The 14,046-nt window shown below is 45.1% G+C and overlaps 1 protein-coding gene across 1 annotated transcript in view; it reads left to right on the top strand.

Annotated features, from left to right (window-relative positions):
- Positions 1–14,046, top strand: part of SMCHD1 (structural maintenance of chromosomes flexible hinge domain containing 1) — a 504,574-nt gene that overhangs the window by 335,877 nt on the left and 154,651 nt on the right. Inside the window, exons 37-38 of the mRNA XM_040354031.1 lie at positions 6,527–6,679; positions 10,010–10,145. Coding sequence (XP_040209965.1) covers positions 6,527–6,679; positions 10,010–10,145 — 289 coding nt within the window. The remainder of the gene's footprint in view (positions 1–6,526; positions 6,680–10,009; positions 10,146–14,046) is intronic.

Below are 14,046 nucleotides of genomic sequence, written 5' to 3'. Positions count from 1 at the left end.
TGGACACTAGCAGATTAATCACACAGGAAGTCCTCCCCTATATAACTACTCCTACACAGGGAGAACCTCATTTTTTTTCTCGAGTGTCTGTAAAGTGATGGTCACTGATGTGTTACATGTGCATGTGGAGGTCTTGACGGTTCTGTTAAGAACCATGGACTTCAATCATATCCCTTTGAAAAAGCTGTCAGACAAAAGGGATGGTACCCAAACCTCGTTGCATAGGAGAGAAGAATCCTTAAGGTTTGCCTGTAATGCAGCCTTACGGCACAGGACCGTGTGTAATGGAACCCTATGCAGTGTTTGTTCTGACCAAGGTGCTTTCCTGCATGGTGCTATACAGGTTCGGGGGAGAGGACCCCATATTACAGGGGACCCAGTCCCTGAAGGTCTTTTATGACAGAGCCCGTCGTAATGGGTGAAGGTTTGACTCCTGTTATGTTCAGAGTCCTCCAGCAGGATAGGTACGTCTGCATTTTTGCATTTTTATCTTTTTTTTTTTTTTTATCTGACTGTCTGGTCTTCTCTCAGTGGCCACTGGCAACTGGGGGCAGTGTGCCGTTTAATCATGCTCTGTGTACTTCTTAGGAGAGTGGGCTGCTGTTTCTCCTCCAACCACTAGAGGGTGCAGGATCACTCAGTATGGCCTATTTGTATATAGGCAGTAAGTGGAGGGGTGGCCATGTTTACCATGTGGATGGCAGGTTTAGCAGGGCCTCTTGAGACATAACAGCAGCCCATGGATACTAATGAAGTGTGAGTTTTTACTATGGGAGAATTGTGTGGCCAGACAAGTCTTGATTATAAAAAAAGTTGTGTGTGTTACCGGCGCCGAGATAATATCAATATTCTTATTAAGTCTTGCTGCAATAAAAGTGCAACCTCAAAGGTTGGATTTAGATTTGTGTATTTGTGAAGTGTATTGCGCTAACTTATATTTATATAAATATCACAGGATCAGTCGTGGTAAAATGTTTATATAAATATAAGTTAGCGCAATACACTTCACAAATACACAAGTCTTGATTATATACTGCATAATTACTGCCTAATCCGTGGGGCATGTACAACTGTAAGTCAATACACCCCTATACGGGTCCGGCACTGTAAGGCGTTGTGTCTCCAGAATACTGTACATTTGATCTATAGGACCTTACTTTTAGGCTGCTCTGGAGCAGAAATAAGGCTAAATGGTTTGCATATGTGCTTAACTAGTAAACACTAGTATGGTGCCAGGTGCAGCTTAGTATACAAACTTGTTGCTTAAATGCACATGTTTTGCATAGATGTTGCATAGATACATGTACAATAAGCACGTGTTTGAAGGAACAGCTATGCTAAAAGTATTCGTTCAGCAAAACGAACGTTCCTCCAGACACAGATTAGGAACGCAAACAACAAGCAATCTGAATTGTTCAAAGTTATGAAGGAACTTTGTGCCCCTAAAAGATTCCAGCCAACATTGTGCCATCCCAAGAGCTATGTTACAACATCTCGTTGGGATTCTCAAGCAAAGTATCAAGACTCCTCACACAATGCGCCAACAACTCTTCAGGCCTCCCCACTCAAGCCCCTCTTAACACGAATCACTGCCCAAAAAAACTTTTTAGTTTCGAATTGGTAAAGACCCACGACCTGGAAGCCTTGATTTTGAAATTAAAAACTACTTACTACCCCGGAGAAGTCTGTCCTGCTTGGCTCATCCAAGAGAACTTACACACCATTATTGATGATTTACGCTACCTAGACAACAGTTCACTCCAACATGGGATTGTTCCAACAACTCTAAAACACGGCTTTCTGACCCCACTTCTAAAAAAAGCCGGCTTGGACTCGACCGACACTAACGACTTCCGACCCATTTCAGCTTCTCATTATTTAGCTAGAGTTATCGAAAGAGTGGCTCTTCTCCAGCTCCAAACTCATTGTGAGGATGGCCTGCTCTTCCATGATCTACAGTCGGGCTTCCGCCCTGGGAGGGGAACCGAGCTGGTAGCTTTGTCCACTCGAGAGGAGCTCCTTAACGTGGTGGATGCGGGCGGGTCGGCAGCCCTGGTGCTGCTCGACCTGTCTGCAGCCTTTGACACCGTGGATCACTCCATCCTGCTATCCAGACTCGAGTCCTCTTTCGGGCTGGGAGATACCGCCCTTGCTTGGTTCCGTGATTTTTTAACAGCTCGCACCCACCAAGTTAAGATGGGCTCTTTTCTATCCCCGATTACCACAGTGGAGAATGGGGTCCCTCAGGGATCAGCCCTGTCCCCCATTCTCTTCAACATTTATCTTAGGCCTTTACCCAACATTATTGCTAAACATGGTCTCTGGTTCCATTTGTACGCGGACGACGTCCAGTTGGTAGCCGATGATCTAACTTACCCTGACATGCCCTTAAGATTGGCCAATTGTCTGCGCGACATTTACCACTGGATGACCATCAACAAACTGTGCCTCAATGGTAACAAAACAGAGGTCATGATAGTTGGAAAAGGCAAGACCTACTTTCTTCAAAATTGGCCCACTGAGTTGGGCTTGACACCAAATCCGAAAGATAAGGTGACGGTCCTGGGGGTTATCCTGGACGAAAAACTAAGTATGATTCCCCAGGTTAGACAATCGGTTTCGAGAGCCTCCCATTTTCTATGACTTATCCGCAAGGCAAAACATCTCCTGACCCAAGACCAGAGGAAAGACTTAGTCCAGGCACTAATTATTTCTCGTCTTGACTTTTCAAATGGAGTCCTACTAGGCATTCCAATGAAATGGTCTAAGAAACTGCAGCTGGTGCAGAATCAAGCAGCCAGGCTTATCTACAATCTCCAAAAGCAAGACCATATCAGCCCTGTGCTCAAAGAACTTCACTGGCTCCCTGTTACAAAACGGGCCAATTTTAAAATCCTCTGTCTGATCTACAGGGGCTACCACCAGCTGGGCCCACAGTTCCTATCAGATTTGACTCCACACCATATACCTAGACGCTGTCTTCGCTCAGCCGACAAAGCTCTACTCATTGGCAATACTGACAGGCTAATTTCTATAGGAGGAAAACGGATTGGCTCCGCGGGGGCAACTCTCTGGAACCAAATCCCGCTTAACATTCGCATCTCCCGAAGCCTATATGCGTTCAGGAAGAAGCTGAAGACCTGGCTATTCTGCCAAGCATTTCAATCCTAGGCCAATTTTTCTTCGCTGATTTCTTGTTTTTTTTCTCCCTTCTCTTTTATTTATGCTCCCCACGCCAGAACATCCGGGCTATTTTGTCACAAAGCGCTTTGGCACCCACGACCGGTGGTATATGCGCGCTTCCCAAATAAATAGTAATAAATAAATAAATAAACATGGGCATCAGTGCACTTGCATGCATTTAATCTGCAGGAGCTTAGTTTTAAGCTGTTGAAGCAGCATAGAGGCTACATTGGATGCCTATGTACTTGGCTAATTCTGACTAAAACTAGTATGGGCCCAGGTGCAGCATAGTATACATGTTTCATAATGCTTGCTTACGGCACATGTTTGCATAGACCCATGCTTGCTTAAATAAACACAAGCTTGCATAGGCACATGTTTGCAGAGGGCCCCATGGCCCCCGCGCCTGACAAGCGGGTGGCTCCCATCCTCCCGGCATGCAGCCCTCCAAGGCTGGCCGCAATGGCGCGTTTGCATGTAGTTGGTATAGACAGGTGTGCAGAAATGGATATGCATGTTGCATAAATATACGTGCTTGGTTGCATCTTTGCATAAACACATGTTGCATAAATACGTGTTGCGTAAAACACGTTTCATGAACGCTTGCTCATTGCGTAGATGCATGTTATCATGGGCACGTATTGCATAAATGCATGTCTACATAGACACGCTTTCATATCTCAGGCCAGAAGATCTTAGGGCAGTCTCTGAGGTGATTTTGCTCCATCTTTAGCCGGCAGAAGCTTTGGGCCTTTGGCATCTGCAACATTCATCAGTCTTTTGCCTTGAATTTGACTCTTGCAGCAGAAGGTATAGGCTTATTTATTAAAAAACAAAAAGAAGCTCAACTGGTAGCGGTCCCAAAACCAAATGGGGACATAAGGTCTAGCTTAGATCTTAAGCTTCTGGAAATCCTTCTGTTTCAGATAGGCATGGTCCATTTCGTGTTGACCTCTCTACGAGAGGTAGATTTCGGGGTCCATAGTCATCAATGACGCATATCTTCATGTGCCGTTTTTTTTTTTTTTTTTTTACAGGCACATCAAGGGTTTTTGCAATTGCAGTGCAAAGTCAAATTTTTTATTTTTGTGACTCTGTTCTTGAGGCTGGCCACAGCTCTAAAGGTTTCACAACGCTTTTTTTATTTATTTTATTTTAATAAATTTGCTATAACGGTAATATACTAGGCTGGTGCACCTTTTTCTTTTCTTTTTCTTTTCTTGTTTGCTACTAGGAGCAAGCTGTCCCTGTACACGTTCTGTTCAAATTCTGTTGGGATGTTGCTTTGACGGTATATGTAGCTGTCGTGGCTGTGCCAATGCTTACGATTACGGTATATGTGCTCTGTGGCACGGGGGGGTCGTAGTGCCACATGAGTGCAATCAATGGCCCCCACGGTGCATGGGAATCCGGCAATTCTGTAGAAATCCTGCATTGCCTTCTGCAGCAGATGCTCCTGGGTGGGTCTGATGATGTGGTGGGACATGCGTGTGAGGATTGCGGGGACAACCTGGTGCACGCATCTGCTCATGGAGGATTGTGCCATCCCAGACACAACTCCACTTGTACGCTGAAAAGATCCACTGGCAAGGAAATGGAGTGTTGCCAGAACCTTGACCAGTGGGTCCACTGCATGTGAGCGATCTGTCTGGCTGGTGAGGTCATCTTGCAGGGTTGTGGCCATTTCCAGGATGGCATCAGGGCTGAATCTGAAGATGTGATACACCTCCGAATCACCCATGCCAAAGACGTTTATGCGCAGTCGGTATATCCTCTCCCCTGCCCTCCTACGTGCCTGTGAAGCCAGTAGTATAGCTATGACCATGGATGCCCCTGGCATGTTGACATACAGATTGTTGTCCTGCAAGTGTGGATGCTCAGCTCGTCCGTAACGGTGCTGCTGCAGCTGCTCACCGGCTGACCTGTGCATGTCTGCTGCTGACTTACCCCTGCTTTTATGAGGGGTAACTTTAGGCCGGACGTACAACTTACGCGCGGCACGCGTAGCCGGCGTCAGGAGCACGTACGTTCGTGGATCGCCGTATTTCCCTCATTTGCATATTTGAATAGAAAATCAATGGGAGCGCCAGATGCGTCCAGCGTATATATGCGCCCACGCTGCGCAGGCGTAGGAAAGTTACGTCGGTCGGAAGAAGCCTATTTTCAGGCGTATCTAGCTCTGTAGGTGGTGTATAATCCAGATAGTAATGGCTGCTCTGTGTCCTGTGATGTACTCCAAAAAAAAGATTTTACAGGTAAGCTGCAGGAAAAATCCAATTATCCTATGATCCTTCAATCTTAATTCAGATGTTCATACTCAAATCCTCAGTAGAAAGAAAAAGGACAAACATAGTGTTCACTGCTTCCAAAAGCAAATATCAAATACGTGGATTAAAATACTTGCATCAAAAACCTGTATGAACACACCAATTCCCACCGTGAACCACTCTTACTGTTTGCAGTGTTTAGCCGTTTTACATCTACACGGCTTTGACAGCCAACATCCTGTGCAACCTAATTGCATCTTGCTTGCAACTTCATTAACAGAAGTCAATGCAAGTCGCTCCAAAGTATTGCAGGAACCTTTTTCTATGTGGATGCGACTTGAGTCGCACCAATTAGAATGGTTCCATTGTCAATGCACTTGTCGTGTGACTTTGAACTCTCAAGTCGTTTTCCTTTTGGTATTATGCTCACCGCATAAAATACCTCTAAGTAATAGTAGGTCAGCTGGCCCTTTAAGAACTCCCAGGTTGATATCCTTCAGTCAACAAAAACCTAGGGCTCTCTGCTCCCAAAAATCAATAACAGATTAAACACACTCACATAAATCCTAAATGCACTGGCTCTTTAAGATCTTCAGGGATATTGTCCTCCATTCACAAGATCTCTCAATGCTGTTCCACACAATAAAACCTTGGTTAAGCAGAGACCGACATAATGCTCACTGTTTCCCAAAAATATTGATCAAAATGGATTTAAAAAATTACATAAAAATGTCATGCTTGAGCTCTATAAACAAACAGTACTCTGTATTTCCTTCTGTCATCCTCCAACCTACTCCCGACTAGTGGGATGATGTCACCCAGTGATAACTCCACCTTATATTTTACATCCAATCAACTTCATCAGAGGATGGAGCACCTCATGTTCATCACGTCTAAATAGTTTCACAGTGACATATTAAATACCACAGCCATCTTACTACATCCCCTGTATGCTGTGCATAAACATTATGGCCATCTTACTACACTTACTGCAAGCTCTGCATAAATATCATTGTACATCATTGTTTAGATTAATTCAGTCTCTTTATCACAATGTTGTCTTACTCTATTATTAGGATAAGCACAATAATATGGCCGGTGCCAATTTAAGTGGTAAAGTCATTGCGAAGATAATTTGTTCTGAAAAGGGTGAGAAAGAGATACCACTGTTCGAGTCTAATACTGACACCATGGAGTTTCCATTTAATAATGGATCTGCTGACATCCCTGTAAGTATGCTTTTATTTTGTATGTCATTTTGCAGTAAGTTGTATGGTGCAATGTGGTGTGAGATTGTTGCAGAAATACAAAAATATACTTTTTGGTTATAAATGTGTTGAATAATTTTCGAAAACCAGGAAGACCTAATAAAAGACATAGGCGGCATTACATAGAATTATTGAGCAGTCAGGCTGGAGTTTCCATGTGTGTTTTAGCACGTAACACACATGCATAGGTGTGAATAAACCCCTAAAGATTCCCTTTCTTGCTAAACTGCAGCACACTGATGCAAACCAACCACACAGAAAACAATAGGATTTCTACTTGAAATGCATGCCCATGCATGATATCTTAATCGTACAGTACAGGACACAGTCTGAGTATTCATAGACCCTAGGTTATAGGCCGGTACCTTTTTTGGTTACTGTACGCTGGCAAAGATTTTCAGGAAACCCCTTCCCCCCCCCCCACACTACTATGACACTACCCTCCATTCCGTGAAAAAAAAAATCTAGTGTCCTGAGGTGATGGACCTCTTCTTCCTCATCAGAAAATATTTGCTTCACTAGTTTATTTTACTTTGGACAATCAACAGGGCATCCCGATTGGTGCAACTTGGAATAACCTTGGGAGCTGGACCTCCACACTATGGGATGACTTATAGTGTTGCTTCAGGCTTTTGGATCCTGCTTGGGAACTTACTTTGGCACTTAGTGCAACAAGTGTAGTCGAAGAGTGCAATACAGGTCGAGGGCCATAGTCCATCCCTATAGAACTCAGACCCTAAAGAACCCTACTCTTCTTTTTTGATGTCCTATAACAAGTCATGACACAGATCTGAAAAATAGCTTTCTATTCTGCCCATATGCGCAGACTCTTATGGTAAAAATGCAAGTTTGTTGCGTTTTTGCATCAGCGTTTTTTTATTTTTTTTGCAAAACTACACTCCCACAAAAGCTTATGGCTCATAAATGCTGAATAGTCATTTTTCAGAGTTAAAGCATTCTACAGCTAAAAAAACTCCTCTTTAAACTTGTTAGTTCTGGGGGGTTTTTCCAGCCCCTTCCAAAAAATGCTGATAAAAGCCTATTAGCCGGATTCAGGTACAGTTACGACGGCGTATCAGTAAATATGCCATCGCAACTCCGAATCTGCGCCGTCGTAACATTAAGCGTATGCTCAAACTGAGATACGCTCAAATGTTGCTAAGATACGACCTCCTACGCCGTCGTATGTTAGCTGCCTATTTACGCTGGCCGCTAGGGGCGTGTACGCTGATTTACGCTTAGAATATGTAAATCGGCGAGATAAGCCTATTCACGAACGTACGCCCGGCCGTCGCAGTAAAGATACGCCGTTTACGTATGGCGTTTTCAGGCGTAAAGATAAACCACCAAAAAAGATGGCGCAGCCGATGTTAAGTATGGACGTCGGGACCGCGTCAAATTTTTCTAAATTTACGTCGTTTGCGTAAGTCGTCCGTGAATGGGGCTGGACGTAAGTTACGTTCACGTCGAAACCAATGAGTCTTTGCGGTGTAATTTGGAGCATGCGCACTGGGATAAGTCCACGGACGGTGCATGCGCCGTTAGTAAAAAACGTCATTTACGTGGGGTCACAATGATTTAACATACAACACGCACACATCTTACACATTTGAATTAGGCGGGCTTACGCCGGCCCAGTTACACTACGCCGATGTAAGTTAGAGCACAACTTCTTTGTGAATACAGGACCTGCTGCTCTGACTTATGGCGGCGTAGTATATCTGAGATACGCTACGCCCGCTTAAATCTATCTGAATCTGGCTATATATGTGCATGGACACGTAAGATAACCTGCTGGGGAGTATGCTAGCTGCAGAAAAAAATGCCTGAAGCCAAAAACAGCAGCTCTGAAAACATCCAGTGTGCATGAGGCCTTAAAGGGGTTTTAAACCCTCCTGTTTTTTCACCTTAATGCATCCTATGCATTAAGGTGAAAAAATCTTCTGGCAGTCACCAGATCACCCCCCCCCCCCCCTTTACTTACCTGAGCTCTGGAATGACCCATGGCGAAGATGCGCTGTCTCTCTGCCCTGCCTCGGCTCTTGATTGGATAGATTGATAGCAGCACTGCCATTGGCTCCCGCCGCTGTCAATCAAATCCAATGACGCGGGGGGGGGCGGTGCCGAGTCCTGCATTCGGCGGCTATAGACGTGGAATGCTGGACTCGACAGCATGCCCACAAGGTAACCCCCTGGGAGAGCACTTCTCCTAGGGGGTTATCTGATGCGTGGAGGAGCCGCGAGAGCCTCCGAGGGACCCCAAAAGATGGCGTTCAGGGCCACTCTGTGCAAAACAAACTGAACAGTGGAGGTAAGAATGACATGTTTGTTATTTTATTTTTGTACTCTGCTCCTAAGCACCCTAAGGGATTGCTCTTCATTACTAGAAGTAATTACTAGAAGTCAGAATTTATCTAAAAGCCACAGCTAATCTATGAAAGACTGATTCTCTTTGTGTTGTTGCCATGACCTCACAAAGGCCTCAAAATGCACTATTGTCGGGTTGATAAGGCAAATCATCGGAAGAATTTACGCTCTAAGACTGGTAGGTGTTCCTGGGCATTCCGACAGCAAGCCTTTTTTGCTCAGCTTTGCAAGGCTGCCACATGGTCTTCTTCAAGTTCTAGCAGGTGAATGTCCAAGCTACTGCAGGAGCAGCTTTCATACACAAGGTTCTTGCAGCAGCGCTGTAAATTGGGTCTGTTGACTGTAGTATTAAATAGTTGGGCCTGTTGGGGTGAGTTCAATTTTGCGTCATTGTTGCTTACTCTTCTTATTTTTTGCTTGTGGATGTACTAGGGTCTATTATTCAACTTGTATCCTGTGTTGTATGATCAAGATATGAGGAATTCTGACTTACCTGTAAATTCCATATGCTGGAGCATTGCACAGGACACAAGTCAAACTCGCCTCTGTTCCTGTGTTACTTGCATTGCTTGCCAATTTTTTTTAGCTTTGTTCAGCAAAGCTTTGCCAGTGTCTAATCACATGATGATACCATCTTGTAACCCAGGGTCTAGCCTGTGTCCTGTCCTGTACTCCAAGATATGGAATTTACAGGCAAGTCAAAATTCCTCGGGCCTATGCAAAAACGAATAAGAACCCATGCTTTAAAAAAGGTAACATTTTAATTGTTTTTTACAACCATTTTAATGTTACTGATATATGTACTTTTCATACTATACATGCAGCTGGCAACAGTTTATTATTGAGTCTTTATTTTTGTATTTTTATTTCATTATTATTGATGATGAGCCTAATTACTTTTTTTTTTTCTAATATTCATTTTAGGGGCTTGTTCTTGCTGAAAATAGCCCTGGGAGAGACAGCACTGAATATCAAGTTCAGTTCTATCTCGAGTTACATCCAGTAGCACCAGTACCAGGGGAAATTTCACCGTTTTATCTTCCTTTTATGTTTTACAATGGTAATGTAAAAATTTTAAAGCTTTCTTAGTGTGGATGTCGAACAAATTGTAAAATATTGCTTAATATGTTTATTTATTTTTTATAATGAAGTGAATACTAGACTAGAGATACAATGGGCAACCGTGTCTTTTTTTTTTTCTTTTTTTTTAACAAAAAAGTTTATTCAAGTATTTAGACAAAAAAATAAAAAAAGAGAACAGCAGTACAATCGTATCATCCTTACATAATTCAGCTAGGTTCAGTGAAGGCAACTGTGTCTTTAAACAAACATTCACTTGTGGTGAATCAGTCACTATCATTTGAAAAAACGTAAGCATTGAACATTTAATTGCATTGAATGTCAGATTCAATGCTTTATTAACATATAGTATATGCCCCTGAACTACAATACTGTATGTCTTATGCAGCGCTACACCTCTTGATGCATGTGATATATGTAGATTTTTTGGATAGTTCAATTCCAACTATGATTATTATAGATCAGAATCTTTGTCAAATCTTGAAGTAATCTTTAATTCAGTGTGACTGTATTGATACCAATCCATCAACATAATTTGTTGAAATTCATAAAAGTAATTATAAATATTAACTAGCCGAAGTCTATGAACAGTTCTTTTTTTAGTTGTCATCATTTTATTCAACTATACTGCATTATATGTGCATTTTAGAGACAAATATATTTTTATTGTACATGAATATAAAAGAACAATTGAGGTATATCCTAATAGCCATCAATACAAGTGGTATAGTACAAATTATGTATTCAAAGTTAGAATACAATCCTAAATAACATATCAATAAAGGCATGTACGTCAGGCCAGTAAAAACATATAACCCTGGGTAATGAGGACCAAAACCTGAGGTTGGTACGTTCAAGTATTCCAGTCGAGGGGCAGAAATATGAGAAAGAGAAGGAAAAGTGGGGACAGAATACAGAGTTTGGACGGGGTCAGGGGAAGAAAGAGGGAAAGGGTATAAGCGAACTTGATAGACACAACCTGAGAGAAGTGGTCAGAGTGTGGAGTCACATTAATAAGCAGGTAGAAGCATGTTTTTCAGGGAATCTGAAGTGGGAAAAGTCTATCCAGGTAAGCCAAAGAACCTAGAACTTGTCAAATGTGTCGTTATCTAGAGCCAACATCTCCTCCATTCGCATTATATAATTTACAGTAGAAACTCACAAGGACCATGGAGGGGTGGTAGCCATTTCTCTTTAGTTCATTGACGGACATGGCACTTTAAATCTTGACCTTAGGTTTATATCGCCCAGGGGGCGGTCCTACTGGCTATATCCCCTCACCCTGCATCAAGCAGCTCAGTTTTTCTGCCTAGTGTAGGAGAAGGACCTGGCTCCCTTTGGGAACCATTGGTCGCGGTGATTTATTTATTTTTTTCGTTTTTTTTTCTGCTGATCCTGTGATCTACTATCGACAGCCGGGCTGGGTGACAGGCTGGATAATATAGATCCTGGTAGTCTCCCCAGCTCGGCCATCGAGCGTGAGCAGGCCCTAGCTACGCGCTGGGTCGGCCACGACATGCCCCGTCATCCAGGGGTGGACGGTGAGCTTTATGCTCCGGGGCACACATATGACCAGGCTACTGCTGTCCGTGTCACAGTGTGCCGTGGCCGACAGCCACCCTGTACCGTTTGGGTGATGGATCTGTCCGTGGAATGCGTCCAGCAATCCCCATAGGACGGCTAAGTATGGTTCCACCTGTCCCGGCAGGATGGAGAAGCTGGGCATTCCTTGGGAGGTCGACTAGGGGGTCTCTCACTTTCCCTTTCTTCTCCCCCTGTCCTTTTCCCTCTTCCCTGAACTGAGCCACTGTGTGACTGGTCCGGGGTCCTTCGGTAGGGGCTCAGAGTCCTGGCAGCGGCTTGCGCTGGGGTTTGGTGGTCCTTCCTATTTTTCTTGTATATAGGGGGTGTTCTAATGTACTTTGTGTGAAGGCCGCAGCGCGAGTCAGCGCGGTCGCTCCCATTTTGGTATAGTTTCAGTCAGGAAGGCCGGCGGACACTTTTCCGGAACCCGTGGGCGCTCCTGAGGCGGCCATTTTCCTGTGGTTTCAGTTTGTTTTACTTCTAGACTGTTTGTCTGGAATGGCGCAAATTACACAGAACACCTCGTGACTGACACAGGGGAGGACGGCAGCGCAGTACTTGGGTCAGGGTGGTGAAAATCCACCCTCAGTCTGTGGCAGCTAGGAGGGTGGATTTTTGGCTTACCTGGGCCCCTATCAGGTGTCAGGCGAGTGTGGGTCAGCATGGCGTTAGAAGCTGGCGCTTCTTCCCCAGACATCCCTGTGATGGCAAATGGTTCCCCTGCACCTGCGGTGCCTATGGACGATTTGTCGGCGGCCCTGGAGTCTTTTGTTGCCAGGGTGGAAGCGGCGTGGGCGCAAGGGGGGTAAAAACCACCCCCACCTTTTTCTAGGGAAACTCTGATTCAGACTTGGGCCTTGCTGTGGCACACGGCTCCTGTTCTGATGTTTCAGAGATTGCGGACCAGGACCAGTTAGGATGACTCTGTGTCTGGGTCAGCGCAGGAAAGGGCGCTTGTAGGAGCACTTATCACAGCGGTGCTGGATACCCTAAAGATGGAGGATACGGCGGGGGCATCTACAGAGGTGTTGGTTCCTTTTGGGGCCCACACGGCTAACGTTTTTCCCTACCTATTTTCCTTTGATAAGTTTATATACACTGAATGGGAACGGCCCCAGTGGACCTTTTCAGTCCCAAAACACATGGTGGTAAGGTACCCCTTTGAGGAGAGTTTCCTGAAGAAATTGACATCCCCCGATTGTGGGTTAAATAAGGTAACCACGATTCTGGTGGAGAGGACCCCGCTGATTGGAGGGCTGAGGTGGTCGCCTGGTCCAATGTTCACGGTGGTGGGGTCAGCATTACGGCCAGTATTGGCCACAGTCCTGGTGTCACAGACGCTTACTGAATGGGCTAAATTGTTGCACTGAGCGTTGGAAAAGCCACGGGCTTCCCGGGTCTGCATGGAACTGGCAGACCAGTTGGCGCATGGTCTTAAGTATGTCTGTGATACAGCTTTAGACACGGCTCCTTTACTTTCTAGAGCCTCAGTCTCTGCTGTGGTGCTCTGTCGCCTGATTTGGCTAAAATGCTGGTCTGCAGACTAGGCATCTAAGAAGGCTCTTGCAGATTTGCCCTTCCGGGGGGGAGGCTATTTGGAGCCTCGCTGGATGACATTATTAAGAATGTTACTGGGAGTAAGAGTACGCTGCTCCCACAATCCAGAAAAGGTAAGGAGCCACGCCGTAGGCCAGGGCCCTCCTTTAACCATTTAGAAGCAAATTTTTTCGTCCGCCCCGGTCCGCAGGTAAGCGTTCCCAGGCCAACAAGGTGCCCACTGAGGGACAGAAGCGTCCCTGGTTTCGCAAGCCTGCAAGCAAATCTACGGCTGCATGAAGGTTTGCCCCCACCCAACTCTCGGGTGGGGGGTTGCCTTCAGGAGTTTGCAGCTCGGTGGACCTCCCTGCTTTCAGACCAGTGGGTTTGCGAGGTGGTGTCATCAGGATACAAGATAGAGTTTCTTTCTTGTCCGCCAAACAGGTTTTTTTCCCTCCAACCTTCATCATCTTCGGGCGCATCGGGACGCCCTGTTTGAGGCAGTGCAAGACCTGCTGAGGCACGGGGTGATATTACCTGTGCCGTCGCTGGAAAGGTTTCAGGGATTCTACTCCAAAAAAGGATGGGGTCCGTGCGATCATGGATCCCCAAGGCCCTTAACTGCTTTGTAAAAGTACAAAGGTTCAGGATGGAATCGGTTTGCTCTGTGGTCGCTGTACTCCATCCGGGGGATTTTCTGGCGTCCTTGGACATCAAGGGTGCATACTTGCATGTCCCCATATGCGTCAGACATCAGTGGT

This window comes from Rana temporaria, chromosome 5, assembly GCF_905171775.1.
Source record: "Rana temporaria chromosome 5, aRanTem1.1, whole genome shotgun sequence".
Lineage (NCBI taxonomy): Eukaryota > Metazoa > Chordata > Amphibia > Anura > Ranidae > Rana > Rana temporaria.
The sequence above is the reverse complement of the archived record's forward strand: the minus strand, read 5'-3'. Positions and strand labels throughout refer to the sequence as shown.